Source organism: Lutra lutra, chromosome 8, assembly GCF_902655055.1.
Source record: "Lutra lutra chromosome 8, mLutLut1.2, whole genome shotgun sequence".
Lineage (NCBI taxonomy): Eukaryota > Metazoa > Chordata > Mammalia > Carnivora > Mustelidae > Lutra > Lutra lutra.
Window position 1 is genome coordinate 38,806,179 of NC_062285.1, and position 27,751 is coordinate 38,833,929.

General features: G+C 52.0%; 2 protein-coding genes and 1 long non-coding RNA gene across 5 annotated transcripts; 2 read left to right on the forward strand and 1 right to left on the reverse strand.

Annotated features, from left to right (window-relative positions):
- The first annotated feature begins 852 nt into the window (after window positions 1-852).
- FKBP4 (FKBP prolyl isomerase 4) lies at window positions 853-9,684 on the forward strand. Its single transcript, XM_047740079.1, has 10 exons — window positions 853-1,151; window positions 3,425-3,569; window positions 4,017-4,159; window positions 4,977-5,097; window positions 5,367-5,523; window positions 6,188-6,278; window positions 6,375-6,458; window positions 6,653-6,838; window positions 7,362-7,601; window positions 8,879-9,684. Exons 1-10 carry the CDS (start codon window positions 1,047-1,049, stop codon window positions 8,981-8,983), a joined length of 1,377 nt encoding a protein of 458 aa, XP_047596035.1. The 5' UTR covers window positions 853-1,046; the 3' UTR covers window positions 8,984-9,684.
- On the reverse strand, window positions 8,158-16,193 carry LOC125106260 (uncharacterized). Its single transcript, XR_007129297.1, has 2 exons — window positions 15,981-16,193; window positions 8,158-8,289 (listed from the first exon to the last, which is right to left on the reverse strand). It is a non-coding gene; the product is annotated as an uncharacterized LOC125106260 (long non-coding RNA).
- On the forward strand, window positions 16,095-27,726 carry ITFG2 (integrin alpha FG-GAP repeat containing 2). Of its 3 annotated transcripts, none has more exons than XM_047740080.1 (12): window positions 16,095-16,230; window positions 20,701-20,796; window positions 21,335-21,376; window positions 21,566-21,737; window positions 22,523-22,662; window positions 23,113-23,261; window positions 23,649-23,752; window positions 23,936-23,989; window positions 24,090-24,181; window positions 24,890-25,007; window positions 26,513-26,686; window positions 26,778-27,726. In XM_047740080.1, the coding sequence occupies exons 1-12, from the start codon at window positions 16,135-16,137 to the stop codon at window positions 26,879-26,881; spliced, it is 1,341 nt and encodes a 446-aa protein (XP_047596036.1). In that variant the 5' UTR covers window positions 16,095-16,134; the 3' UTR covers window positions 26,882-27,726. The 3 variants fall into 3 exon arrangements, with proteins under 3 accessions (XP_047596036.1, XP_047596037.1, XP_047596038.1); XM_047740081.1 differs by having other exon boundaries at window positions 23,649-23,746; XM_047740082.1 differs by lacking the exons at window positions 24,890-25,007; window positions 26,513-26,686; window positions 26,778-27,726 and adding an exon at window positions 24,271-24,864.
- Window positions 27,727-27,751: the final 25 nt, after the last annotated feature.

The following is a 27,751-nucleotide window of genomic DNA, read 5'->3' on the forward strand; positions in this document are numbered from 1 at the left end:
TTTACTCTTTTATATTAATTTAAACTGGTCGATTATTACTGCCGGAGGAAGGTCCCTTTAATATGCGCCCCATTAAAGAGTCCTTGGCTCAGCGGGTCATTTCTTGCAAACCGGCTGCCTCTAGCATTTTAAAGAGCTAAAGGTGGCACGTGTTCCCGGCTCTGGGGAAATCAAGGTTGTTTTCCCCGATTCTGTGCATTGGGGTTACTGCTTTTCACTCATTTTCTCCCCACCTGGCTCCCCTTCCCTTCTCTCTCCCCAATTCGTTAAGTATATATATACGCCAAGTACAGACGGGGAGGCCATGCGGTCTGCGCTTACGACCGGCTTTTATAAAAATGCCCGTCTCGGGTGCGGGGAGACGGACGCGCGGCCACTCACATCCGGCTAAGCAAACCACGCTGCAGCCTGCAATGTATCGGGCGGATCTGGGGCGGCTGGCCGGCTCGGTATTGGAGTGATGTAGGGGGATGGAGAAGGATCTGGAAGAATCCGGTTAGACCGGGCAACGGGCGGAGGAGGGCCCGGGAAGGGCCCCAGGGTGGGGGTGGGGGGGCGGTGAGCGGGGGAAATCTCCAGAGTCCGAGGGTCCCAGGGGTGGGGGGAGGAAGGCCAGGCAGCCAGAAGGAGAAAGGAACCCCCCAAAAAACAAACCAAACCAAAACACACACACACGTTCACAGAAGCACCCTTAGCACTAAAGCCCGAACTGGCTTAGCGGCCGCCGTCTCTAGAAAGTTCTCCGCCCCCTCCCCCTCCGTCCCTCGCTCCCGCTCCAGCTCCTCCCAGCCCCTCCCTCCGCGGCGGGGTGGGACCAATCGCTCCCCGCGGCCGCTCATTACCCACCTCCTCCCGCTCCCGCGCCCCATCGGCCGCGGGCTGCGAGCGCGCTGGGCGCCAGAGGTGCTCGAGCCTTCGACCGGTTCACAGCTGGGCGGCCGCCCCAGTGTCCTGCCGCCGGCACACCCGTGCAGAGAGGCCCGGCCGAGAGGGCTTGGCTCGCGCCCAGTGCCTGGCTCCCGAAGTAAACGGCGCACCGAGCGGCGATGACCGCCGAGGAGATGAAGGCGGCCGAGAGCGGGGCGCAGTCGGCGCCGCTGCCCCTCGAGGGGGTGGACATCAGCCCCAAGCAAGACGAAGGCGTGCTGAAGGTAAGGGCGGCGGCGCAGGCGCCCCTCGCAGCCGACCTCCCGCCGAACTGGGGAGCCCCGGGCCGCCTCTGCAGCGTCCGGGCGAGTCGTTGAGCCAGGCGTGCGGCCGGCGGCCGGTTGCATCGCCCTCCTGGACCCGGCTGCGTCGTTCGGGGGTGGAAGGGCTGCCGCACTTTCGCAGGGGGCGGCCTGGGTGCGCGGGCCTCCCCGCGGGGGCATTCTCCGGCCCCCTGGGGCACCCGCGGTCCGGGGGAGGCCCCGGCCCCCTAGCCCCTGCGGCGCCCGGGCCCGGGACTGCGGCGCCAACTCCGGCGTGCGCGGTGCAGCGCGGAGGGAGGGGCGGGGCCGCGCCGCAGCACGCGAGCTGCAGCTAGGGGGCCCGGGCGGCGTGCACCAGGGCCGGAGCCGGCGGGGGCCCGCTCCCGCCCCGACGCCGCCCCTCCCTCACGTCACCTCTCTCCGACCCCGCGACCCGAGCCGGGCCGCCAGCGCATTCCCCGCGGGCCGCAGCCGGGAAGTCCCTGGCGGCCCTCGCCGGCGGTGCGGCGAGCTCTCGGCTCCCCCGGGCGGTTAAACATTAAGCTAAGACCTGAAGCGGGCCACCACAGTGATTTCCTGGCCCAGAGGTCTTTGTACGACTTGACGCCCGGGGCCGGGCCGCGAGGGAGGTTCTGGCGCCCTCCGTCCCCTTGGTGACCCCCTTCCTAAAGGCCGGGTGGACCCAGCTAGGTCACCCGCTCAGCCATGCTGGCCCCCCTTCCCCCGCCCCGGGAAAACCAGGGAGCGGTGCATGCCGGGACTTGTAGTTCCCCTCCCCCCTCTTGAGTTGGGGCAAAGGGGTGTGGGGCCGGGAGGAGGTGTTTTGCTGGGAGCCTCGGAGAAGCGAAGCGAAGGGGCAGGGCGTCTTGACCTGTTCGGGACGACTGATGGTGCTTCCGAGCAGGTTCTGCAGAGTGCAGGATGGCGAAATCCTAGGCTGGATTTCATGCCTCTTCCTCATCCAGTGTTTCTTTTTACCCTGGCTTCCCACTCCGTTCCACACGTGTGTGTGTGTGTGTGTGTGTGTGTGTGTGTGTGTGTGTGTGGCCTGGGGAGAGCTAGAGACCTCGGGGAGCCCATATCTGGTCCAGAAATGGTCCTGGTTTTGCCCCAGATCTTAGCGTCTTAAACTGTTCTTCAGGGGGCATGTGGCTTCCCCTAATCTCTCCAGCGCCCTGGAGATTTCTACAAGGTTATTATTCCCAGAAGGGTCCTTTCTTCTTTTATCTTCCACTCCTTCCCTTTTGCCTTTCTACTCCTCAAGTCTTCTGTCCATTCTGTCATGCAGGCTTTCTCTCAGAAGGTAACCACATACCTACCAGGTGACCCACAGAGTCTCCTTGTCACCTTTTATAAAGTTCAGAAGAGAAGCAGAGCTTGTTGAAATTCCTGAGAAATGCTCCAGCCCTCAAATAAAAGACTTCAGTAGCCTACCAGTCAGAAATGTTCATGTCCCAAGCCAGAGTTTTAGGGCCTGAGTGAGCTCCTCTGTGTTCATCAGTGACCTGCTACTTTCTGAACCTCTTTTGCGCTGTTGCTATTCTGTTTTGTTACTCATATTCTTTTTTTTTTTTTTTTTTTTTTTTTAATTTGACAGAGAGATCACAAGCAGGCAGAGAGGCAGGCAGAGAGAGAGGAGGAAGCAGGCTCCCCGAGAGAGCAGAGAACCCGATGCGGGGCTCGATCCCAGGACTCCGAGATCATGACCCGAGCCGAAGGCAGCGGCTTAACCCACTGAGCCACCCAGGCGCCCCTGTTACTCATATTCTTAATTCTTTTATCCACAAACCAGATCCAGACCTAATGACCACCAGCATTTAGGAAGAATGAGGAAACTTAACATAACTGCTTCCCCCTTTGCTGCTGATAATAATCATCTTCAACTTTCTGCCAATTTAATTCTCCAACCCTGATAGAAGTTATTATTACTGGTTTACAAATAAGGTCTAGAGAGCTTGACTTGCACGAGAGCATACAGCAAAAATTTGAGCTCTGGTCTTTCATCTCTAGCTTTCAAACCAAGTCCTGTTGCACCTCAAGAAAGATGAGAGCAGTCAGTGGGGGTGTCTGTTGGCATCTAGCCAAACCTCATGTCGGAATCATTTGAGGCTTGGTCCCTCTGCTTCCAAGGAGGCAAAAGAGTCCCCCTGTTTCCATCAGAGGCTGCAGACAGCTTCGGGGCCTCTTTCTGCCCCCACACCTGGCTATACTCATCTTCTCTGTCTTCCTCCCAGGTCATCAAGCGAGAGGGCACAGGCACGGAGACGCCCATGATTGGGGACCGTGTCTTTGTTCACTACACTGGCTGGCTGTTAGATGGCACCAAGTTTGACTCCAGTCTGGACCGCAAGGACAAATTCTCCTTTGACCTGGGCAAAGGTAGGTGCACGGTTAGTGGATTGGTAGCATCAGTCCTGAGCAGGGTGTAAGCTGTCACAAGCAGAAACCATACTCTCAGAAGCGTGAGGAGTGGTCTGTTAGAATCTATGAATTAACCTTTCGTTAGCTCTTTTTTTTCTTCCCCTCTTTCGAACCATAGTGATCTCCCAACCCACCTTCCCCGATCACCTCTGAACACCTCAAATCTTCTTCGGGGATGGATTATCTTGTTCCTAGAACTCCTTTGTTCCAGGGTTGAGTCTTTTTTAAAGAGGTCTGAGACCTGACAGTGCTTACTGCAACCAGGTCCTCTCCCTCCCTGGTCTCGTTTCCTAAGAGTGTATAGCTTCCCCATGGGCGTGGTCTGTTGAAGGTCCCTGGAGCTGCTCTCTGAGCCCGGGGTCTGATCCCTGTCAAGCAGGACCGGTTTGCTTTCTGTACCTACAGGGGAGGTCATCAAGGCTTGGGATATTGCTGTAGCAACCATGAAGGTGGGAGAGGTGTGCCACATCACCTGCAAACCAGAGTATGCCTACGGTTCGGCAGGCAGCCCTCCAAAAATCCCCCCCAATGCCACGCTTGTGTTTGAGGTGAGTGTCCAGGCACAGAGAGCAAGGCAAAGAGCCAGGCTGATCTCAGCCCAGGGCCTGGCTGCCCTCCAGCACTTCCTGCCACTTAGAGACAATGTAGCCAAGGCTAAGGGCCTGGCCTTAGGGGAGGAAGGGACCTGGAGAGGGCAGCCGGCTCTGCTGTGCCCAGAGCCTCTGCTGCCAGAAAGTGGCTGCTGGCAGAGATTTCAGGGGGAAAAGAGGTAGCCACAAACCCCTCCCCAGACTTGAAGCGGGGTAAGGGTTGAGGCCTGTTCTATTTCATGAACTGTGCCCGGAGATGGGTTATAATTTTGACTGAGAGGAGTCAGAAGGTCAGAATCTGTATGGTTATAAATGACAGTATAGAATGTCAGTGCTTTAGAGATCGAAGGTGCCCCCCATGGGTTGAGGGGGTGAGGAAAGCCTTCACTGAGAGGGGAATTTGACACCGTTCGGGATCAGAGTGTCTGAGCCCTCCTGTAGTGGATGCTTGGAGAATGTTGAAAGTTGTTGGGTCATTTCCACCACCTATCAGATTGGCCTTGTGAGACGGCTGGGTTAGGCCTGGCTGGAGCATGTCCTTCCTGGGGGGAGCAGGTAGTAAAAAGATTGATCTCCCGAGGTCAGCAGAATCTGTGACCTGCCCGCTGCTACCAAAGTTGAGACTAGAGCTCCCAGAACTTACCAGAAGTGCCACTTTGTCCACTCTTGGTTTGGCTGCCCTTGTGCTCAGGCCTGGTCTGGCAGTGACCAGGGACTCTTTGGCTGACGGGGTAATGCTGAAAGGCATCGTGTCATCTTGCGTCTCGTCCCACAGGTGGAGTTGTTTGAGTTTAGAGGAGAGGACTTGACAGAAGAAGAAGATGGGGGGATCATCCGGAGAATACGGACTCGGGGTGAAGGCTATGCCAGGCCCAATGAGGGCGCCATCGTGGAGGGTGAGACAGCGCACAGTCTGTTCCGATTCCGATTCCGGTACTTAGTCCCTGGGTGGCTTTGGGCAGGTCACTTCCTTTTCTGATGAGTAGCTCATCTGAGAGCTGAGGGATGGGACCGTACCTTCCTAACATGCCTCTAGTTCTGACAATACAACAAGGGCACCTCGGGGGCATGCAGTGATGAGGTCATGGAGGGAGGCTGCAGTGGCCTCCTTCCTCAGCCCCCTGCCTACTCACATCCCTGGCATACTGCCTCCTCCTCGTGTCAGTTGCACTGGAAGGGTACTACAAGGACCAGATGTTTGACCGGCGGGAGCTCCGCTTTGAGGTTGGCGAGGGGGAGAGCCTGGACCTGCCTTGTGGGCTGGAGAAAGCCATTCAGCGCATGGAAAAAGGAGAACATTCCGTTGTGTACCTCAAGCCCAGGTAAGGAGTGGACACTTCGTAGAGCAGGTAGGTGACGCAAGGTCAGAAATCTACATGTCCACAGTGAGTTGTGTAACTAGCCACTTGACTCTGTTCCTCTGTGTGCGCTCACCCACCCCCACAGCCTCAGTGGCGGTCCCTGTGAGTCTGGCGCGCACGTGATCTCTTTGTGTTTGGGATGTGGTCACAACTGGCCACATCTGGAATCCTAGCCTAATCTTTTCAGTCCTGGCCACTCCAGGTCTCCTCCTCTACCAGTGTCAAAATTGTTGTTTCCTACTAAATATACTCTGTCATTCATGACATTGATTAAACCCATCTGTTATGTGCCAGACGTGGGGTTGGAAATTCCGAGTTATTCAAAAGACATTATTCCCGCCTTCCAGGGATTCATTTGGTGACATTTAGTAATTAGTAAATTAGTCATCATTTCAGTGTTAGTATGAGTTAGAAGGATATGGAAGATGCTAAGAGACCAACTAATTGTGTGAAGAGGTCAGGGAAGATTTTGCCAAACAGGAAACATTTGAACCAAATCTCGGGGGATAGGGAGGTGCCTTGCAGGAAAAGGACAGGAAGCCTTTTCAGTGTGGAGCAGGTTAAGCGTGGCTGCAGTGACCTAGTTTTGTGTTTTTGTTTTTTTGGGGTTTTTTTGCCCCCTCAGCTATGCTTTTGGCAACATGGGGAAGGAAAAGTTCCAGATCCCACCCAATGCCGAGCTGAAATACGAAGTACACCTCAAGAGTTTCGAGAAGGTGAGTTTGCTCAAGGTCCTCTCCGTCCTGAAGTCAGGTCCTGGGACATGGCTCAGGGGTTGCTGATGACTTTGTTTCTCCCTTGGGGTACGGCAGGCCAAGGAGTCTTGGGAGATGAACTCCGAGGAGAAGCTGGAGCAGAGCACCATAGTGAAAGAGCGGGGCACCGTGTACTTCAAGGTGAGCCGGCATCGGGGTCCTGAGGACGCTCCCCGGGCCAGCACGGGGAGCACCTACAGTCTTCACCCAGCGTATGGGAGCTGGCTGGTCCTGCCAGAGGTGGGGTGCGGGGGAGGCAGGCCTCCCTCACGCCCGTGTGTCCCTGATAGCTACCGAGGGTGACAGCCCAGTGCCTGAGCCTCCCTCCCTTTTAGGAAGGCAAGTACAAGCAAGCTTTACTGCAGTACAAGAAGATTGTCTCCTGGCTGGAATACGAGTCCAGTTTCTCTAATGAGGACGCCCGGAAGGCCCAGGCCCTTCGGCTGGCCTCCCACCTCAACCTAGCCATGTGTCACCTGAAACTGCAGGCCTTCTCAGCGGCCATTGAGAGCTGTAACAAGGTGAGGCCCTTCCTGAGAGGGTTGGGGGGCAACATTCACAGGCTTGGCTGGGTAAGCTGCCGGCGGGTCTGAAACGGTCTGGGTGACTCAGGTAGGGCCAGGGTAGCAAGTGGGACCAGCGGGAGCCTGGAGATGAAGGGCCCCAGAGGGAGGGGCTTCAAGAAGCCAGCACCTTGGCTTTCGTGGTAGGAGGCAGCTGACCTGGAGATCGAGGAGCCACGGGCAGGGGAGAATAGCTACAGCAATTCCTTTGGCTCCTAGCCTGGCCCTCCTGAGTACCTGTTTTATTCTGGAGAGAATGGAAATGTTGTATTGGGTCTTCTCTTTCATCGAAAGCCCAGGACGAAAGGGTTCCTTCCTAGACCTTGGTCTTTCCCGTGTCATGCCCCTAGACCCCTTCCTGAGGTGGAGCCGGCGGTATGTGTTCTGCCTGATCCTCTGAGGACTGCCTCTGGAACCCTGTCTCGGCCAGAGAGGCCGCGGGGGCTCAGGTCTCCCTGTTGCTTCCTCTCTGCGTCCTTAGGCCCTGGAACTGGACAGCAACAACGAGAAGGGCCTTTTCCGCCGTGGAGAGGCCCACCTGGCGGTGAATGACTTTGACTTGGCACGGGCGGACTTCCAGAAGGTCCTGCAGCTCTACCCCAGCAACAAAGCCGCCAAGGCCCAGCTGGCCATCTGCCAGCAGCGGATCCGCAAGCAGCTCGCGCGGGAGAAGAAGCTCTATGCCAACATGTTTGAGAGGCTGGCTGAGGAGGAGAGCAAGGTAAGGCTCTGGAGAGGGACAGTAGGGACAGATTGGAGAAAAGGCACTGCCTTGTCCTGGTGCCTGACCCAGCTGTTGTGGCTCCTCGCCTCTGGTTGTGCGTGCCACGCCTGGACACCCGGTGCTGCCCTTGTCCCTGGAGCAGTGCCATGTATGTCCTGTTGGCAGAAACCGCTGTGGTGGTGGGGGGGTGGGCATGGTTCCCTTGATCACGGCTAAAAACCCCCCTCGAGAGCCCTATAGGTGAGGAGTTCGTTGTGCTGGGTGTGCCTCCCAAACTCTGTTCTGTGTGCCTGTTTAAAACCCAAGTCTTAAAGAAAAAAAAAAATGCAGGTTTTAAAAGCCTATGTTTAAATAGGTAATAGAGTTACATCGTTCTGTTGAAACCGCACAAAAGTATATGTAATAAGCGCCTCTCCCACCACCCAGAAGTGGTTGGCTGTGTCCAATGTTCAGATGATTCCAGTAAACGATGCACATGCACGTAGTGGACAGTCTTCTTCCTCTTCCCTAATAAAAGGCAACATGTCCTGCCAGTTTTGTACATTATACTCTCTTCATAGCATTCCTGCACGACTGTCTTACATCGACAGCTCTCACGTTCTTCACTGTGCTGCTGGGTCCCACAGTAAAGTACGTGGCCTACCGTATCCCAGTCCCTGTTAGTCTCCAGTGTTCAAGACCAGCACTGCTGAATAGAAACAGAACGCAAACTGTACAGTGATTTTCAGTTTTCTGAGTATCTGTGCTAAAAAAACCAAGTGAACAAGTGAGGTTAATTTTAATACTTAGTTGACCCAAGGTGTCTAAATATTGCAACGTGTAATATTTTCAGATCGTTCCTCATCTTTCAGACCTAAGTCGGTCTCCAGAAATCTATCATATTACTTTGTACATAGAAAACATCCGTTTGGCCTAATTGTTAAGTGCTCAGGAGCCACACGTGGTCCTTGCTACCATATTGGACGAGTGCAGCTCTAAGTAGAATCGCACTAAGGGATCGTGTAAGTGTCTACTTGTGTGTGTGCGTCTTTAGGACACACCTGGAGAGGGAGTTGGCTGTGTTGGCGTTCCAGTGCGTATCTTTTCTTCGGGGGATGAGTGTGTGTGGTAGGGAGTTGATGTGGTGTCCGCGTGGTACGTGCACACGGCTCGTCACCATCTCGGCTCGGTGCCGGCAAGTGGGAGTGGGGACGTGGAGCGAAAGTCCCCTTTCTCCTCAGAGGCCTGGGCCAGATGAGAACTGGAACTGAGCCCCTTCTTCTCCCTTCTCCCAGGCCAAGGCAGCAGAAGCCGCAGGAGACCATCCTGCTGACACAGAGATGAAGGAGGAGCAGAAGAACGTGGCGGGGAGCCAGCCTCAGGTGGAGACAGAAGCATAGCCTCTGCCCAGCCCTCCTCCCGCGGCTGCCTGCCTCCCCTGCTCCCTCCCCTCCTCCACCCTGTTAGTTTTGTAAAAACTGAAGAATTTTGAGTGAATTAGACCTTTATTTTTCTACCTGGTTAGATGGTGGCTTTGGGGGAAGGGGGAAAGGAGCAGGCTGGGGGATCGTTTTAGGTGGTGTCACCCCCTCGTCCCTTCCCCCGTCCTCCATTACATGTGAACGAATGTCCATCCACACGCACACTCATCAGAACGTTAATTTATTTTGCTGCTTCTGTTCGCTGTGTCCATTTTTCAAATGGTAGAAGGGAGTGAGTGGTAGGGATGCTACGTGGGCTCTGATGTGAAACCAGGGTGGAGAGGGAGACTCCTGGGCAGCCATTTCCTCGTCCTTCTCTCCTGCCGGTCTGTTCCCAAACACGAGGCCTCCATGTGGGTGCTAGGGGCATGGGAAAAACAACTGCTGTGCCCATTACTGCTCTCTGTTCCCATCCTCACCCTCGATGGTATAGCTGAGCTGTCTCTTGGTGTCCTGATGACCACCTCCTGTCCCCCCCACCAGTATTTCCCTTTGGATCAGTTTCCCTTCTCAGCCAGGTCGTGTCCCCAAACCCCTCAGCCTCTTCTCTGCACGTTGCTGAAGGTCCGGGCTTACCTCAAGTTCTGTGCTTGAGCAATAAAGTGGAACTCAAACCTGGGTATCGGGCAGCCCTTTCTGTTTGGCCTTGAGGGTGGGCATGGTGGCTTATACTTGGGGGACAAAACTGAGGGAGTGGCCTCCCCTCCTCCCCAGCCCTGGCTGGAGTGTGGCAGTTGATGAAGCCTATGAGCGTGGCCAGCACACGGGGCCTCCCCCTATGCCACACAGGCCTCAGCAGAGCAATGCCTTCAGCCTCCCACAGGTTCCCAGTGCCCCTCCGCAGCCAGGCGGCTTTTCATAGCTTTCCTTTTCTTCCCTAACACCAAGGGAGCGGCAAACACAAACATGTAAAATACTGGGACCACTTGTCTTTGGGATGGATTGGTCGGCCACCTAACTGATCGAGTAGAGGCATGTAATCTAGCCAAAAGCATGAGCTTTCTTGGTTTCTTAAGGTAAAAATCCCCATGAGCAATCCTCCAGTTAGACACCTTTCACACAGTTACAGAAGAACCACCTCCAGGCCAGGGAACTCTGGCACTCACTCAGGCCTGCTTTTCAGCTTGCCTCAAGGCCTTCATAGGGAAGAGCTTGTACTTCTGTGTCTTGACCTTTGGCTCCTATAGCATTTCAGGGCCCTGGGAGAAGCCAAGGGGGCACAAGTCTAGTGTTTTCTCTGGATGGTCATAGCCATAGGCTAGAGGCTCACTCTGGAGCCTCAGCCCTCTTCCCCGCTGTGCGAGCTGTCCTTTCTGCCTGGTGGAAGAAGTAGTCTGCCAACCCACATCTCTGTACAGTTCCAGAAGACATTTCTCCATGCTTTTGCTGAGGAAGATGAATTTGTGTCAAAGTTTCACCACGTCCTACAGCATGGCTGGTGCATGAACCAGAACTAAGATTTGGTTCAGTCTTCCATTGCCCACTCAGGCTCTTGAGCTCACACAGTCCTGCGCATCTGGGTCTTGCTCATACTTCAAAGATCCGTCTTGGCCCTGCAGCCACCGACAGCCGCTAACCTAGGACGCGAGCCTGGGATTCAACCAAGAGCCTCGTGTGAATTAACCTTAATACTTACAACCGTCCTGTGAAGGAGTTAACACCCCTGCTTTGCAGATGAGGAGAACAAGGCTCAAGTCAAAGAGGGGTCTGCCTGGAATATGAGCAAGCTGGAACAAATCTAAACTTGCTGGGAGGCTCATGTGACCTTGGGCAAGCTGAGCCTATTTCCTGAGCTGCAAGAACAGGGGAGTGGACAAAACACACTTCTAAGGTTCCTTCCAGCTTCTGTGGGATTCCAGGAATTTAAAACACACACTTCCATCTTATCCTAGAGCTGGATAAGCCTTGGTTGGTGTAACATTAAAGCCGTACTGTCAAGATGTTTTGTTTAAGGGGCCAGAAGTCTTCAGGATTAAAAACAGACGTGTCACGTACTTCCACTCTGCTCTGGACCATGCTCAAGTTCATAGCCTCGTCAGTTGAACATTTCCTCACCAACACTCAAAATCCTCCCGGATCGAGAGAATGTGCTTAGATAAGGGAAATGGGTAGCAACCAATATACAGCTAGCTGTTACTGCAGATTTGGACATTTTCAGATTGGGTTCATCTTGTCCTAGTGCTGATCCTCATGACAAGTTCTATAAATTCGATCTCCCAAGTCTTTCCCGTCTCCGTTCTAGCCCTCCCCAACATCACCAGGCACCTCCAGCCAGATCTCCTGTCCAACAGCTTAAAACCCATTGGTGACTTCCCATCCCAGAACCCATACTGAGGTCCATAAGACCCTGCCGGGCCCAGCCCTGCCTGCCTTCCACCAGCAGCGAAGCACTTGACCCCTCTCTATACCGGCCACAGTACCATGGTGGGGGGTGGGGGGGGGAGTGTGCATCTCCCTTGGTTTAAAAGAGTGGAATCTCTCTTCTGTCTGCTGTGTTTCTTCCCTTTCCAAATGTAGGGCATCTCAGAGCCTTATGACATACTGAAGTCAAAATGAAAAGGGGTTAAGGGCAGTGCTGAATAAAGCCAAGTCAAGAGATCCTACGTAAGGGAACTTGTCCTCTTTCTGGAAATCATTATTGCTATTTTCTGGCTGTAGTTCCCCAGCTGCTTGCCAACCTCAGATAACTTGAACGCACTACCACTGTCCTCAATCATAAAATCTCAGGATCATAATAAACCCTCATTTAGCATGTAATGAACAACACTAAGGATCCCAATTTGGGAGGCAAAGTAAGAATGAGTCACAAAGTGGTTCTGAGGAGGGACAATCAAGAAAACTCTAATGAGGGGCACCTGGGTGGCTCAGTGGCTAAGCCTCTGCCTTCGGCTCAGGTCATGATCTCGGGATCCTGGGATCGAGTCCCGCGTTGGGCTTTCCCCTCTGCAGGGAGCCTGCTTCTTCCTCTCTCTCTGCTTGCCTCTCTGCCCTCTTGTGATCTCTCTCTGTCAAATAAATAAAATCTTAAAAAAAAAAAAAAAAAAAGAATAATGAACTTGTAGACTTCTCTGGCTAGACGAGGGCGCTGGTCCTATCCTGTGCTCCGCCCCCCAAGGCTGTAGGTTCCAACTGTCATTAGTGCTTCACACATAAAATTATTTATTTTTTTTATTGAAGTGGAATTCACATAAAATTAACCATTTTAATACGGACAATGCAGCAGGATTTAGTCCCAGTATGTCTTGTACGACCACCACCTCTATTTAGTTCTGAGCCATTTTCATCATCCTTTGTTTCCTCATGTTTGGATGCCAGAGACAGTGAAGGACTAGTCTTCCCCTTCAGTTACGAGCCAGTAAACAGCCAGCCATCCCGGGGCGCCTGGCTGCCTGAGTCAGTAGAGCATGTGACTCTTGATCTCTGGGTTGTGAGTTCAGCCCCAAGTTGGGTGTAGAGATTACTTAAAATCTTTTAAAACAAAAGAAAGCCAGATTAACAACCCGGACAGGCTCTAGGATCAAAGCTTCCCAGAGTGGGCAGTGCTTTGTGACGTAGCCAGACGTGTGAGGAAGCCAGTGGGCCTCAAAAGGAGCGCTCTGAATAACAGCATTTCACTCAGAGCAGGGCTGCCCACAGTGTCATTCTGCCTAATTTCTGGGTCAAGGAAGTCTGAGAAACAGGTTTCTGTACTTGGGGACTTCATGGGACCTTTAGTATGCTAAGATACACTGTAGCTTAGAGAGGGAAGGGGAATGAGGAAGTCTCAAACTGAACCCATTAGGGAGACCTAAGCCCTGCCCCAAAGATGGTGAGTGGCTCTGGGCCCCAGGTGTAGAAAGAGTCTTAAAGCTCTTGTTTCTTGCCTAGCCATCCTAGGCAGACAGAACTTGGACCCCTCTGTCTACTCCTGGAGGAAGAAATGGACAAAGAATCTCCCTGGAAATGCTTCCCACTTAACGCCTCCCTCCCTTCCCATAGCAGGTTTCAAATGAGCTATCGTTTGGCTGGTCCGTAAAGAATATGCCACCCAGGGGTGCCTGGGTGGCTCAGTGGGTCGAGCCTCTGCCTTTGGCTCAGGTCAGGATCTCAGGGTCCTGGGATTGAGCCCTGCATGGGGGTCTCTGCTCGGTGGGGAGCCTGCTTCCCCCCCTCTCTCTGCCTGCCTACTTGTGATCTCTCTCTCTCTGTGAAATAAATAAAATCTTTAAAAACAAAACAAAACAATATGCCACCCACACAACTTTACCCATGTCATCTAACCAGGAAGATGGCCTGATGAGGCTGTTTTGGAGAGTAAGCCAACACCCATGTTCAAAGAGTGCTTGTGACCTAAAAGACAAGCTCTAGAGATGGTGTCAGTGGAGACCCACCAAACCATTCCATTAGGAAGGGCCGAGAACAAGAGTGTTCCTTGTGGAGCCTGGGATCTGTCCACACGGCTCTGGGATGCCTAGTGTGTTCCACTTACTAAGAATGTAACATAACACATGGGGCGCCTGGGTGGCTCAGTGGGTTAGGCCGCTGCCTTCGGCTTAGGTCATGATCTCAGGGTCTTGGGATCGAGCCCCGCGTCGGGCTCTCTGCTCGAAGCAGGGAGTCTGCTTCCTCCTCTCTCTCTGCCTGCCTCTCTGCCTGCTTGTGATCTCTCTCTGTCAAATAAATAAATAAAATCTTTAAAAAAAAAAAAAAAAAGAATGTAACATAACACATAATGCAGTTAAAGTTAATTGATGCAAGGTGGGGAGAATAGAAAGACCGGATTCCTGTCGTATTTTTTGGAGCTCCCTTTCTAAATTTATTGGGTTCTCTTGACAAAACCCAAAAGGCATGGTATCCAAATTGTCATATGACATTATGTCATCATGACAGGACCTATAGGACAAACATTAACAGGCAACCCCTGGCCCAGAAGGGTCAAGTACAAGAAACGCAACCACTGAAGAAGATCAAACTAAGGCACTGAAATTCTGGGCCAGGGTATGAGTTCAGAGAACTGGGTCAGGTCAGGACACTTGGTGGCAGAAGATGGGTGGTCCTCATCTATTTTGTCCTGGGTTATTTATGAATTCACTTATTTATTTATTTATTTTATAATTTCATTCAAAATGCTGGAAAAAGAAAACAATAGAGAAATAACATTGAAAAGAAACAATTCAGTAACAATTTGACTTTACATTTAAAGGTAAACATTTTTTAAAAAATATTTTATTTATTTTTTTGACAGAGAGAGACATAGCGAGAGAGGGAACACAAGCAGGGGGAGTGGGAAAGGGAGATGCAGTTTTCATTGCTGAACAGGGAGCCTGATGCAGGGGCTCGATCCCAGGACCCTGGGACCATGACCCGAGCCAAAGGCAGATGCCTAATGACTAAGCCACACAGGTGTCTCTAGAGGTAAACATTTTTAAGTTGGCTTTTGTGTCTCCATCCCTTGTGTCTCCATCCCTTAAAACCTATGCTGAAGCTCAAAGTGTGAGCTAGAATAGAGGACAAAGATGTGGTAGAGCAGGATAAGGTTGCATGCAACCCCTCCATGAGATCGGAGATAGAAAGCACCAGTATACCTGTATGACACAGGGCCCGGCGAGGCCTATAGTATGCCACCAAAACCAGAAACTTGAGCGTATGTGCAGTCCCCAGTATTTGTCTGGACAGCTTCCTGTTTACTGTTCTGTTTGCTGTTCCTTGTTCTCATCTTACCTGGCTGTCAGATCCACTGGGACCTCTGGGACAAAATGTGCCCCCCCCACCCCCAAGCGAAAAGGTCCTGGCCTCCAGTGCCTTCTCCCACTATGTTCAGACAGAGAAAGCAGGACCATCCCCTAGTCCAGCCTCCCCCAGGGGAGAGGTGGATGGACTCCTGAAAAACCGTGCATAAACTGGCCTCGACCTGCAGACCTAAACTTTATAATGTATTGAACACCTACAAAATTTTACAACTCTTAGACTTCTGATGCCCTGATTGATGGGGCACCCCAAAGAAAGACTGGACTTGATTCAGCACGAAAAGCTTTCCTAAGAGGCCAACCATGAATGATGGTGACATCCCATTTATACTACAGAGTAAGGCCACTGAGGCAAGGAGGCAACGGCTTTGTCTGAGGGAGGAGGGCACAGGGCAGAGCAGATCCAAAATTTCAGCAACCCAACCTCCAGCCTGACGACTTTCCTAGGAACTGTGGCATAAATGGTAGAAAGGAGCTGGGGTTTTGGATCAAACGATCTTGGTTTGTGCCGCAGCTCTACAACTTTCTGTTTTGTTACTTAATCTTGCTGAACCTGTTTTTCTCATCCAAAAACCGTAATAATAATACAAGCACCCAGGGTTGTGCTGATTACATGAAACAATATATATGAAACGTGCTTCGCTGCCAGTGGTTTTCAAACTACTGACCACAAAAGCCTACACACACCATTTAAAAATCCTTTTTCACATAAGTCAGTACATAAAATATACATATATAAATATATACAATTGAAACAAAGATTTCACAGAAAGAATATTTACTACTCGAGAGTCACTTGGTATTTTCTATTCATTCTAATTTGTTCTTCTAAATACCGGTTCAATTCACTATATTGTTTCCAGGTTTCCTAACCGGTAACTTTATCATTAAAACAAAACAAAACAACAACAAAAAACTGTTGGAAAGCCTACAGTTGTCCGTAATTACGATTACTATGATTCTCTGGTTTAGTCTGATGGCTGGGAATCTTCATCGCTAGGGCAATAAAAGAAGAGGTCAAGGTTATCGGGTCAAGCCCGGGAGAGCCCGTTGCCTGGGGAACAGATCGGCCCCCGTCGGGGCAGGTCTACCCCTGGAGCTCTGGAGGACAGGAGTGGCCCAGGTCCCTGTCACTCACATCCGTAGCTGGGTAAGCCCGCCCCCACGCCCAGAGGGCTCAGAAGACCCACCTCCTCTTTAAGATTAAGCGACGAAGGCCGCGATTGGAGGCTCGGGGGGTGACGTAACTTTCCACTTTGGCCGGCCTTCCGCGCGGGCGGCTCTCGGGAGGGGCTCGGGGAACATTTAGCGGGGTTCCCCGGTCCCTCGGCCCTTGGAAGCGCGATGAGGTCGGTTAGCTACGTGCAGCGCGTCGCTCTGGAATTTAGTGGGAGCCTCTTCCCGCACGCGATCTGCCTCGGAGACGTCGATAACGACACGGTCAGTGCATGCGCACTGCGAGACGCTGCCCGGCTCTGCAGAGACGCTCAGGGTGGGACGGGCCTGGGAAGTGCAGGAGCCGCCAGCAGCGTGGGCGTGCGCGTTGCGCCTGCGCGGTGGGGCTGGCGCGGTGGACTGGGGCTAGGGGAGAGCCTCGGAGGAGGTTTCCTGCTGGACGTCAGGACTGAATTGCTCGGGTTCCCTGGTCTGGTGTCCTTTTAGGGGCATACATAACTGATGCTTTGCCTAAGTTAGTAACTTGTTCACAGTGGGAGCCTGGTAAGCTGGTGGCCAGAGGTCCTGGTTCATTGCTTCTGTCGTGATGCCTTCTCCAGGGGCATCACCTCTCAAGTCATTTTACCTTCCGAAGCCTCAAAATCAGCTTGCAGCGTGCCTTTGCTACTCTGACACGTGCCCCTTAGTCTGGATTACATAGTTGGGTTGTACTTTTCTGCCTCTGTGGGCCCCAGCCAGGCAGGGTTTCTCTAGCCTGCTCCGTAGAACACAAGGGCCTGGCAACTTGAAAGCGCTACACCTTGGTTGAATTACAAAAACAGTTTACATCTACCGTTTCATCTCTCCCCAATCGTTGTTTTCCTCGTTGTTTAAATGAGTTAATACAGAAACGCAGTTATTAGCGTTGTTAATATTTGCTTCTGTTTTTCTGCAAATACTTATTCAGCTGCCCATCGTGTGCCAAGGGCTGTGCTATATTCTGGGAATTCCAAAATGAACTAGACAGTCCCAGCCCTCAGGTGGGGTGATGGTCACAAGAATAACAAAATGTAAGGAGGGGCAGTGATTAAAATATGTAGAGTTTTGTGGTGGAGCATCAAAGGAGCTGTTGCTGGTGTGAGACACTCTTTAACAGACTATGTTTTCATTCATTATTTCATGGTTTTTTTTTTTATTTTATGTATTTATTTGATAGAGAAATATCACGAGTAGGCAGAGAGGGGGGAAGCAGGCCCCTCCCCGAGCAGAGAGCCCGACGCGGGGCTCCCTCCCAGGACCCCGGGACGACCATCCGAGCCGAAAGCAGAGGCTCAACCCACTGAGCCACCCAGGCGCCCCCATGATTTCATATTTTTAATGCAAAGCACCGTATTGCCATCCTGTCCTACCCTCTGCCCCATCTCCCTATTCTGCCTCCTTACTTATTCTCATCCCCCCCTAACTGTTCTGTGCTCTCTTCTCTGGAAAAAAAACAAGGCCTAAAACATACCCCCCCCCCCTGCTTTGTGCTGTGATAAGATATTTTATGAGGCCTCTTTTGGCTCTCTACCCTGGAGGGAGGAAGGAGTTATTCTCATAAATTTGTATTGTTTTCTGGGCTTTCACATTTCTTCATATGCCAAGCATTACAGTTTTATGAGAAAATCAAGAGAGACATTTTCAAATAGTAAATTAACAGAGTGACTTTAGGTGTGCATTATTTTCTGTGTTATCTGATTGTGCTCTTTGTTTAAAAGGGAAAAATACATGCCTTTTTTCATAGCTTCACAACATCAGCTTTTTTTGGAAATTGAACTTTTCTAAGTGGATTGCACTAATACACTTAGTTCTGCAATATTAGATATATTGTACTACCTTTTTTTTTTTTAAATCTGAGTTGTTAGCTTCATAAGGATAGGAAATTTTTTTTAACATATAATGTATTGTTTGCCCCAGGGGTACAAGTCTGGGAATCATCAGGTTTACACATTTCACAGCACTCACCATAGCACCTCCTCCCCAATGTCCATCCCCCAGCCACCCTAGGATAGGAAATTTTTGTTTTTTCACTGCTATATTCCCAACACTTAGAATGTGCCTGGCACATAGTAGGCACTCATCAAGTGTTTGTTGAATAAATGAAGGCAGTTATGGAAAGCAAATGTGATTATGTCTTTGGAAGCAGTTTGAAGGGCTTTGCCGGTTATTGATAAATATAACGGAAAGAAGGGCAAATAGTTGAGATAGTTGCCTAGTGATTGTATGTGGTACATTCAGCCTGCATGAGTGTGGATAGAAATTCTGTTACTGGTTCCCCAGGTTACCATTCAGAGATCTGGGGCAGAAAAACGACTTATTTCATCCTGATAAATCAATAGCCTAAAGTTCTTTGAAAACTAATTTATTTCCTGGTAAGTTGGGGGGAGGGGAAGGCAGAAATAGAATGCACACCCTCTTGGACTGACCACAAAAGCCTGGCTACTGGAAGGCTGCAGCAGATCAAAGACCTCGCCGCCTCTCTCCTTGAGTATTTCTGGCGATGGCACTCTTCATCTGGGGCGCTTTAGTGTCAGTGAGTGATCTCCAGAGGCCAGAGCCAGGATCAGCCACAGAGAAGAGGAACTGCTGGGAAGCATTATAGCTCCGGGAAAGCAGATGGGCCACTTTAGAAATGTCTCCTTTCCAGGAGACCAGCCATTACCTCATTGTCATTGCCTGTCATTGCCTGGCTGGGTCACATCTACTTGCTCACTCTACCTACCGCACCGTATTTTTATTTTATTTCTGTGTCTGTGCCCTTGTTAAACGGTGAGGTTCGGCAGGGAGTCTGCGGCATTTATCTTTGTACCCCTAACTCATTGTCTAGCTTTACCTGCGAACTCAAGGGCTGGCTGAGCATTCTCTTTCATCCTGATTTTTCTTTGTTTCTGAAAAAAAAATCTTTTTTAAAAAATTTATTTATTTTTAAAGATTTTATTTATTTATTTGAGAGAGAGAGAGAGTGAGCATGAGCTGGGGCAGGGGGCAGGTGGCAGAGGGAGAAACAGACTCCCCACTGAGCAGTATGGACTCAATCCCAGGATCTACCACCCCACCCACCCCCGGCCCAGGATCATGACTCAAGCCAAAGGCAGATGCTTAACCAACTGAGCCACCCAGGCGCCTCCTCCAAAGCCTTTTTTTTTATTAGTCCATTAAGTAAACCTTTATTGAGGCCCTCTTATGGACTACAGCATTTGCTGCATGAATGTATTAAAAAGAATGGATTGTAGGGTCCCTGGCCTTGGAGGGATTTAACTAGAGGCTGAAAACTGCCTGGTGTTAGTGCTCATGCTATGCTAGTCACTGTTATAAAGGCCTTGTGCTGTTAGCTCGATTCTCGCAACAACCTTATGCGGTAGATACCCTTATGATCTTTGTTTTATAGATGAGAAACTTTAAGCATAGGCAGCGGGATTCAAATCCAGGTAGCCACACTGAGCCTCTCTGCCACGCGGGAGCTGTCCTGTGTCTGCGCAAGTCCTCTGGGGCAGACGTAATGGAAACATGCGGTGGAGAGAGTTTAATGTAAAAAACACTTACTTTATGCTTCTGTGATCAAATATTCCCACCAGAAACTCCTGTAACTATTAAAAAAAAATCAAAGAATCAAATCAAGTAAATCATTATTAATAAACCCCAGTTCATTTTCAACTTTTCCTTACTGTTGATGTTATGTCTATGTTGCCTTTAGAATGAAAGCTCTTGAGAGTCTAATATTCACTCTGTTTTGAGGATAGGAAAGAGGTGTTGGCTGCCCCGCCCCCCACCCCAGGAAAATCAGGAAGCTGTTTGTGGAAAAGGGCTTTGGTGCTACCTTGCTATCACTGATAGCCCCTGGAAAGGTAGCCAGCCTTCGGGCAACCGCTGGGAAAATGGAGTACTCAGATACAAATAGAGAAGAGGCTTGGTATAGGTCACCCCCTCCTAAGAGCTCGGCCACCACTTGAGGGCGCCAGAGGCCCAGAGCGTGGAGGCTGAGGCCTGCAAACCCCTCATACTGTCCCCTCCAGCACCTCCGCCCCCTCCACGCGCACTCATACACACTGTGATCAGAAAGTCTTGTGAGAAGAAGGAGGACCCCCAGAGCTGACCTTGTCTTTTCATTTGGCGTGCGATTAAATACGTGGTCTGAAGTCCAATTTTCCAAGAGTTAAATATCTTGGGTTGTTTTCGAAACATGTCTCGTTGACAGTGGACAGTCAGGCACGCAGCTCCTGGGGCTGTTCCATTGTCAGACTTCTGGATGGGAAGGGTCATAGATGTCTTTCTTTCTCTCTCTTTTTTTTTTAAAGATTTTATTTATTTATTTGACAAAGAGAGAGATCACAAATAGGTAGAGAGGCAGAGAGAAAGAGAGAGAAGCAGGCTCCCTGCTGAGCAGAGAGCCCGTTGCGGGGCTCGATCCCAGGACCCTGAGATCATGACCTGAGCCAAAGACAGAGGCTTAAACCACTGAGCCACCCAGGCGTCCCAGGGTCATAGATTTCTATATTGCCCCATTCTGCTAACCTCCCCTGACACACACCTACCCCTACAGGGAATTAAAGAAACAGAGGACTTTTTCTTCTTCTTTTTTTTTTTTTAACTAAAAAGTTAGTGAAGATGTAAATTGAGATCTTGTGACGTCCCTAGGAGGGGCCCCATAGAGAAAAGTTTGAGGTGGTTCCCTAAGATCCCATTCTAACTAACCCTGTCTTCTCTCCCTGTTTGAAGTTAAATGAACTGGTGGTGGGGGACACCAGCGGGAAGCTGTTCGTGTATAAGAGTGATGACAGCCGGCCGTGGCTCACCTGCTCCTGCCAGGGCATGGTCAGTGTCCGACTCCCTGGGGCTTGAGGGGCAGAGGGATCCTTCCTGTCAAGGCTAAGCCGCCCAGGAACCCACCAGTGTGTCCCCAGTTCACCAGCTAGCTCCTCAGCCCAGCTGCTGTTTCAGGGTTCATTCAATTCAGGGAGGGGAGCCACCAGGCGGCGTGCTCCCAGCTTCTGGGCTGGTTTTTATTTTCTGTTGTGGAGTGGCTCCCTTAGTACTCCAAAGCTGCCAAGGTCATCTGAGCTTATAAAGTATAGTAGAAAATGGGGGGCAAGACTTTGAAGAAGTCTAGAAATAAACTGGCTATCCTGATGTGAAACTTCTGTTCAGCCCAGACCATCTTCACCACTTTAGGTCTTCCTGTTGGTGTCTGGGGTAGAACCAAACCCATCGCGCAAGAACTCTGTCAGCGTGAGCTATCAGTGTAGGTCACATAGCACAAGTTTTCAGCGAACACTGGTAGCGAACCTCTCCTTGCTTCCTGGAGTTTAAGGAGTACTGGCCTCCTTCAGCGTGTCTCCCCTTTTCTTTGCAGCTGACTTGCGTTGGGGTCGGAGATGTGTGTAATAAAGGAAAGGTAAGAACCCTATGGGATGTTGGGACTTCGGTAGAACTCCAAGGCTATACCCAGATTGACCCCCATCTCCTGGTAGAAACCATTTGAGAGTTAAAGGCTTCAGCCCTCTCACTTCTGTGCTTTAGTGACGAGGCTCGTGCCCCAACTTCCCTCCCCAGTTCATCCCTCCCATGCCTCTGCTTCTCCCAGAACCTGGTAGTGGCGGTGAGTGCCGAAGGATGGTTCCACCTGTGTGACCTGACGCCTGCCAAGGCCCTGGATGCTTCTGGGCACCACGAGAGCCTGACGGCAGAGGAGCAACATCCAGTGTTCAAACAGCATATCCCTGCCAACACCAAGGTCATGCTGATCAGCGACATCGGTGGGCATGGCTGTCGGCAAGCAGCCGGGGGAATAGGAGTCGATGGGTAGTAGAGCCGATCTCAAGGGATTCAGGGAGGTAGTTAGCGTTCACGTGTGCAATTATTATGCATTTTATGTTGAGTTACTGAGCTCCCATTATAAACTAGGTGTTGTTCTAGGCAGTGGGATTGCAGCAGTGAAAAAAACAGACAAAAGTCACTGCCTTCTTGGACCTTTACTGGGAAGGGGCGCAAGAGAAACAGTATAAAACATTGTAAGAAATGAAGTGCTATATGAGAAGGTCAGATGTGCCATGGAGAAGAGAAACCACAAAAAGGGGCTAGCAAGTGTCAGGGCAGAGAAGTGGAGGTACCAATTCTAAATAGAGCTGGTGGGGAAGCCGTTGCTGGGAGGGTGAGATTTGGCCAGACACTGAAGGTGGCAAGGGAGCGAGCCCTGCAGATACAGGGCTTGATGTTCTGGCCGGAAGCTGCCTGGAAGGCAGTGGGAGGTACGTGGCGTGAGTCGGGGCACTCGGGTTGCGTATCTGACAGCAGTAGCAGGAGGGAAGCCGTGATAGGACCCGCGGAGCAGTTGGGTGGGGGGTGAGTGTTCCACGCGAAGGAAGGCAGGGGAGCAGGTGCAGACACAGTGCTTGCAGGTTCACATCGGGTGTGAGGTTGTGGTGTGTGAAAGTGCCAATAGTGGTGATGATAGCGGAGGAGCAGGGAGGACACGTGTGAAGGATGCAAGCTCGTGACTACACATTCGGCTCCAAATGCATCTGTCTTTCTGGATCTGCAGATGGAGACGGGCGTTGCGAGCTGGTGGTGGGTTACACAGACCGCGTGGTCCGCGCTTTCCGTTGGGAAGATCTGGGCGAGGGCACTGAGCATCCCATGGGACAGTTGGTGTCCCTCAAGAAATGGACGCTGGAGGGTCAGGTGAGAAGCTGAGTGTGGGGCTCAGGGGCCTCAGGGGGCAGGGAGGAGGCCCCCTCCAGGAAAAGGAGCACAGTCATGGGCCTGGGTTTAGGGTGAGAGAAAGGGAACATGTCCTTGTTGAGAGAAATCCGAAGAAGAGAGTTTCAAATCAGGGTGTGAGGGGCAAGTGACTAACCATTGGCAGAGAGGAGGGAGCACTGGCAAACGAGGGCGCAGGTGGTGTGATGTGCTCTACGGCACGGCCATAGGACGTATGCACGTGGAGAGCAGGTCGGCTGTATGGAGACAATGGAACTGAGCAGGAGCCCCATGAACTTGCATTATTCCTCCTGCTCCTGCCCTTGAAGCCCGGGGCACTGTTTCCAGGGCCCCTACCCCACGCTCTCCCCTATTCTCTGCAGGGTCCCAATTCTGTCCCAGCCCTCTGTCAGCCCCTGTTCCCTGGTGCAGGTGGACAGTCTCTCGGTGACTCCCGGGCCCCTGGGTGTGCCAGAACTGATGGTATCTCAGCCGGGCTGTGCTTACGCCATTCTGCTGTGTACCTGGAACAAGGACACCGGGCGCCCCCCCACCTCAGAGGGAGCCCCGGAAGGCAGTAGGTAAGGGTGCAGGCCTGTGGACGGCGTGGGGTGCATGGAATCCAGAGGGGCTCCCGGATTCCCCTGGAAGCAGATGGGTATGTAGTTGACAGAGCTGCTTCAGCCGGGTCCCAGCATGGCACCTCTTCCCCACTACGGAAGATTATTTGGGGACCCAGGGAATCCTAGGCTTTCACCTTGTAGCACCTGGAGGAGATTCCAAGATTCTAACTTGGCAGCTCTGTCTCTCTCTTTTCTTCTACTTGCCACACGGGCCAGACAAGGCTCAGCGATCAGTGTCCAGGCTGATTCACATCCTGGGAGCCCGTACAGAGATTGGGGCTAGAAAAGTACTGGAGAACTAGGCTCACTTGATCCCCACTTAGTACCCCCCTCCACCCCACACAGAGATACCCTGGCTGCCCGAGATGTCATGTTGCACCAGACTTCCGGGCGCATCCACAACAAGAACGTCTCCACCCACCTCGTTGGCAACATCAAACGAGGTGAAGGTGGGCTGGGGGCGAGGTGAAGGTGGGCTGGGGGCGTGAGAGGGAGCCCAGGGGAGGGGCCAGCATCAGTCCTGGGAGAGGGGAGCCGCAGGGCCCTCCCTTTCCACCGGCCTTGGACCGCCCCTCACCCTGTACCCTCTGACCTTGCCCCGCCCTTCACCTTTTCTTCTTCCCATCCTTCAGGCCACACCACTGAGAGGGCTGGCTCTGGCCTCTTTGCCCTCTGCACTCTGGATGGTGAGTTCCTGCTGCGGTCGGGGGCAGCGTGCACGTGGGGTCCGCTCAGGGGTCCTTCATGCCCACTCCGGCCTGCCTGTTCCCCCCCCCGCCCCCACAGGGACCCTGAAGCTGATGGAGGAAGCAGACAAGCTGCTGTGGTCGGTGCAGGTGGATCACCAGCTCTTCGCCCTGGAGAAACTGGATGTCACGGTGAGAGGAGCAGCCTTACCTCCCTGACACGGAGAGATGAGATTTAAGCGAGACATCCTCCCTTCACAATTCCCTTTCCGTCTCTTCAGACGGACTCTAACTGCGTCTCAAGTGCGTCTGTCTGCCCGTATCCCTCGGCGCTCAGCCCGGTTCCCTTCCCGGCAACACGGTGCCTGCACCAGTGGTTTGGCAGCGGTAACGGCTCTAACAAGAAATAAGTTACTAGGGTCCAGAAGTGAGTTCTTCGCCCCCCACTCCTTCTACCATTTTTTTCTCGTCTGTCTACAAGCCCCTCTTTACTAAGGCTGCGGCCTCCGCAGCCTGCGCATGGGGCCAGACTTGTGCACATGTGATGGTTAGGCGAAGAGGCCCAAAGCTTTAAAGCCGGGAGACCAGGCCGGGTTTGAGCCCTGATTCTGTGCCATCTCCCTTCCCTGCTGCGTGACCGCGTGTGAGTGGCTTCACTTCCATCGGCTGAAGCTTCTTCCCTAGGAGACTGGGCATACTGTTGCCCCCGTGGTCTCTGTGGCCACAGACTCGAGGAGCGAAGTCAGTAAGAAACTTAGGCTCATTTTCTTTGCCAGCTGGCTGTTCAGCACACAGGGCCAGGTGCGCTGCTCCTTCATCTTTCATCCAGGCCCCATCACGAGGGCTCTTGGCACAGCAGCTGCTGGTCACCCCTGCAGCCTGGTCTCTGGCCTTTTTTAGGGCAATGGGCATGAGGAGGTGGTGGCCTGTGCCTGGGATGGACAGACGTATATCATTGATCACAACCGCACCGTCGTCCGCTTCCAGGTGGATGAGAACATCCGAGCCTTCTGTGCAGGTGGGACCCTGGCCCATGGCCCCTCTCTCACCACGCTTGTCCACCCTTGTGTCCACTGTCTCCGCCTCCCCTAACTTGAGTCTTCATAAACAGATGAGTTCTTCAGCACTTGTGTTAGAGGGTGACGGTGGGTACTAGGTTGCCATCTGTATAGGTTTTTGTTTTTTGGGTTTTTTTTTTTAAGCACAAGCAGAGGGAGGGACAGAGGGAGAAGCAGGCACCCTGCTGAGCAAGGAGCCCAATGCAGGACTCGATACTAGGACCCTGAGATCATGACCTGAGCCAAAGGCAGATGCTGAACCCACTGAGCCACCCAAGCACCCTTTACAGTTTTAAATAAGGAATAAAGGAGAGTGACAGACCCATCTCTGATTATCTTCACGAATGCGCTGAGTTTGGAGCATCTGGTGGCTCAGTCAGTTAAGCGTCTGTCTTATGCTCAGGTCATGATCCCAGGGTCTTGAGATTGAGTCCCACGTTGGACTCCTTGTTCAGCAGGAAGTCTGTTTCTCTCTTTGCCTGCCCCTCCCTGACTCACTCTTTCTCTGTCTCTCTCTCTCTGTCAAATAAATAAAACCTTAAAAAAAAGAGAGACTAATTTAAAACAGAATGGGCTGAGTTCTTATCTCTCTCTCTGTCAAATAAATAAAACCTTAAAGAAGAGAGAGACTAATTTAAAAAAGAATGGGCTGAGTTCTTATCACCTCTCTGTCTGGGATATGTGAAGACACTAGAAAGTTCTTTCCCATCTGAGCGTGTCAGAACTTGGTGAGGAACATTCTAGAGCATTGGCGTTAGTTCCAAATCGGGGACTTGAAAAGCATCACTGGCTCTTGCAGGGAACATGGGGATACCTTTGGTTGCTGAGGTGCTAAGAATTACACAGTGCTCTGGGGTTCATTCTCCAATGTCCTGAAAGGTTAAAATGCCTTTGAAGAAGGAACTGTGGCCATCAAAGAGAAGCCTGAGTTTCTGATTGTGTTTTGCTCATCTACCCCTTGGACTACCAAGACTCCCCTTCATTCCTCCAGGGCCATCACTAAGATGGGGACATCAACAACTATCACTTTTAGGGTACTATTCTGCCTGGTGTTTTTCCATGTCTGAAATAGGCCACGTATTTTACGTGTTGTTTTTTTTTTTTTAAGATTTTATTTGTTTGTCGGAGAGAGACCCAGCGAGAGAGAGAGCACACAAGCAGGGGGAGAGGGAGAAGCAGGCTTCCCACCGAGCAGGGAACCCGATGCAGGGTTCGATCCCAGGACTCTGGGATCATGACCTGAGCCGAAGGCAGCCGCTTAACTATTGAACCACTCAGGTGCCCCCTCTTTTACCTATTTTTCTGAGTTCCCACTACAGACAGAATAGAAAGCGGGCCTTGGTTTTTGGCCTGCCGTCTATGGAAGGGTGGGAATGGCTGACTCCAAGGTCTGCATCATAGGCTCTGCCCTTCCCCACTGGGACTGGAACCCCCTGACCTCCGTCCCACTCCCCACACCCCTCAGGCCTCTATGCCTGCAAGGAGGGCCGCAACAGCCCCTGCCTCGTGTACGTCACGTTCAACCAAAAGATCTACGTCTACTGGGAGGTGCAGCTCGAGCGGATGGAATCGACCAATCTGCTGAAACTGCTGGAGGCTGAGCCAGAGTTCCAGAACCTCCTGCAGGAGCTGGGCGTGGGTGAGTCCCAGGAGGGCTCGCGGCTGGGGCAGCCCTGTGCCAGGCGCCCAGGAGATCCCCAACCTCTGACCCACCCCTTTCCTGTCCTCAGATCCTGACGACGTCCCAGCCGTCCGTGCCCTGCTTCACCAGACCCTCTACCATCCGGACCAGCCACCCCAGTGTGCTCCTGCAAGCCTCCACGATCCCACCTAGCCGGACTTGCCTTCTTAGCTAAAAAAGGAGCCTCCTGAACCCCCCCACCCCCAGGTATCCATGGTGCTGGCAGAATAGGGAGCAAACATCACAGAGGGGCATGGAAGGATGGCAGCCATCCTAGGGGGACTGTGAAAGAAGAGACGAGTTGGCCTTTGTTCGTTTCCTCGTGTACCTTACCCATCACATCGGCAGAATCGTAGGACCCCCACCTCATTCCACATGTGCTGGACCGCTCCCTCCCCCCTGGAGCTCCCCATTCTCCTTGTATGGCAAACAAGCATGTTTGTGAGCCAGGAGCACAGATCTTTTGCAGGGCTCCAACGTTTGTAATGAAAGCAGGCTTTCCGGCCAGTGGAGCAATGAGCTAAGGGCTTTCCCCGGTTCCAAGCTCCATCTCCCCTGGCACAGCTCCAAGTCATTGGCATCCGTGGTGATTACAGGAATGGCCCAGTGTTTTGCTTTTGAAGACGGTCTTTCCGAACATTTTACACTCTGGTCTTCACTGTTCCCACAACCCTGAGATGATTTTCTTCTGTTTATCAAAGAAGCCTGGTTAGCACTTCCTCATTTTGCCGTGTTCTTTAAGTGTTGTGTGTTTTTGTAGGCCTTGCTCCCTTTTTCCCCCAAAACACCTTGTCTATGAGACATTTGAAATCTGGTGCAAGTTTAGGAGTCAGACCACAACCAGAATTGTATCTTGGGCCAATTTTACCACTTCTGCTCTCGATTCTGCACACTCCCAAGCCGGTGTTTTTTCACATTACAGGTTGCCGTCCTGTGGTGGGTTGTGGTCAGCATTTTTTGGCTAAACGAAATAGGATAGAATAAAGTAGTGTGAGAAATGTCAGAGTATATTGCTCGCAGTAG

Excerpts from the sequence above, each read along its gene's own strand:
- FKBP4 (XM_047740079.1), top strand. The coding sequence starts at position 1,047 with ATGACCGCCGAGGAGATGAAGGCGGCCGAGAGCGGGGCGCAGTCGGCG. Across the intron at positions 5,098-5,366 it reads TGAGGGCGCCATCGTGGAGG|TTGCACTGGAAGGGTACTAC; the intron begins GTGAGACAGCGC and ends TCCTCGTGTCAG. Across the intron at positions 5,524-6,187 it reads GTTGTGTACCTCAAGCCCAG|CTATGCTTTTGGCAACATGG; the intron begins GTAAGGAGTGGA and ends TTGCCCCCTCAG.
- ITFG2 (XM_047740080.1), top strand. The coding sequence starts at position 16,135 with ATGAGGTCGGTTAGCTACGTGCAGCGCGTCGCTCTGGAATTTAGTGGG. Across the intron at positions 23,262-23,648 it reads GGAGCCCCGGAAGGCAGTAG|AGATACCCTGGCTGCCCGAG; the intron begins GTAAGGGTGCAG and ends CACCCCACACAG. Across the intron at positions 25,008-26,512 it reads CATCCGAGCCTTCTGTGCAG|GCCTCTATGCCTGCAAGGAG; the intron begins GTGGGACCCTGG and ends CACACCCCTCAG.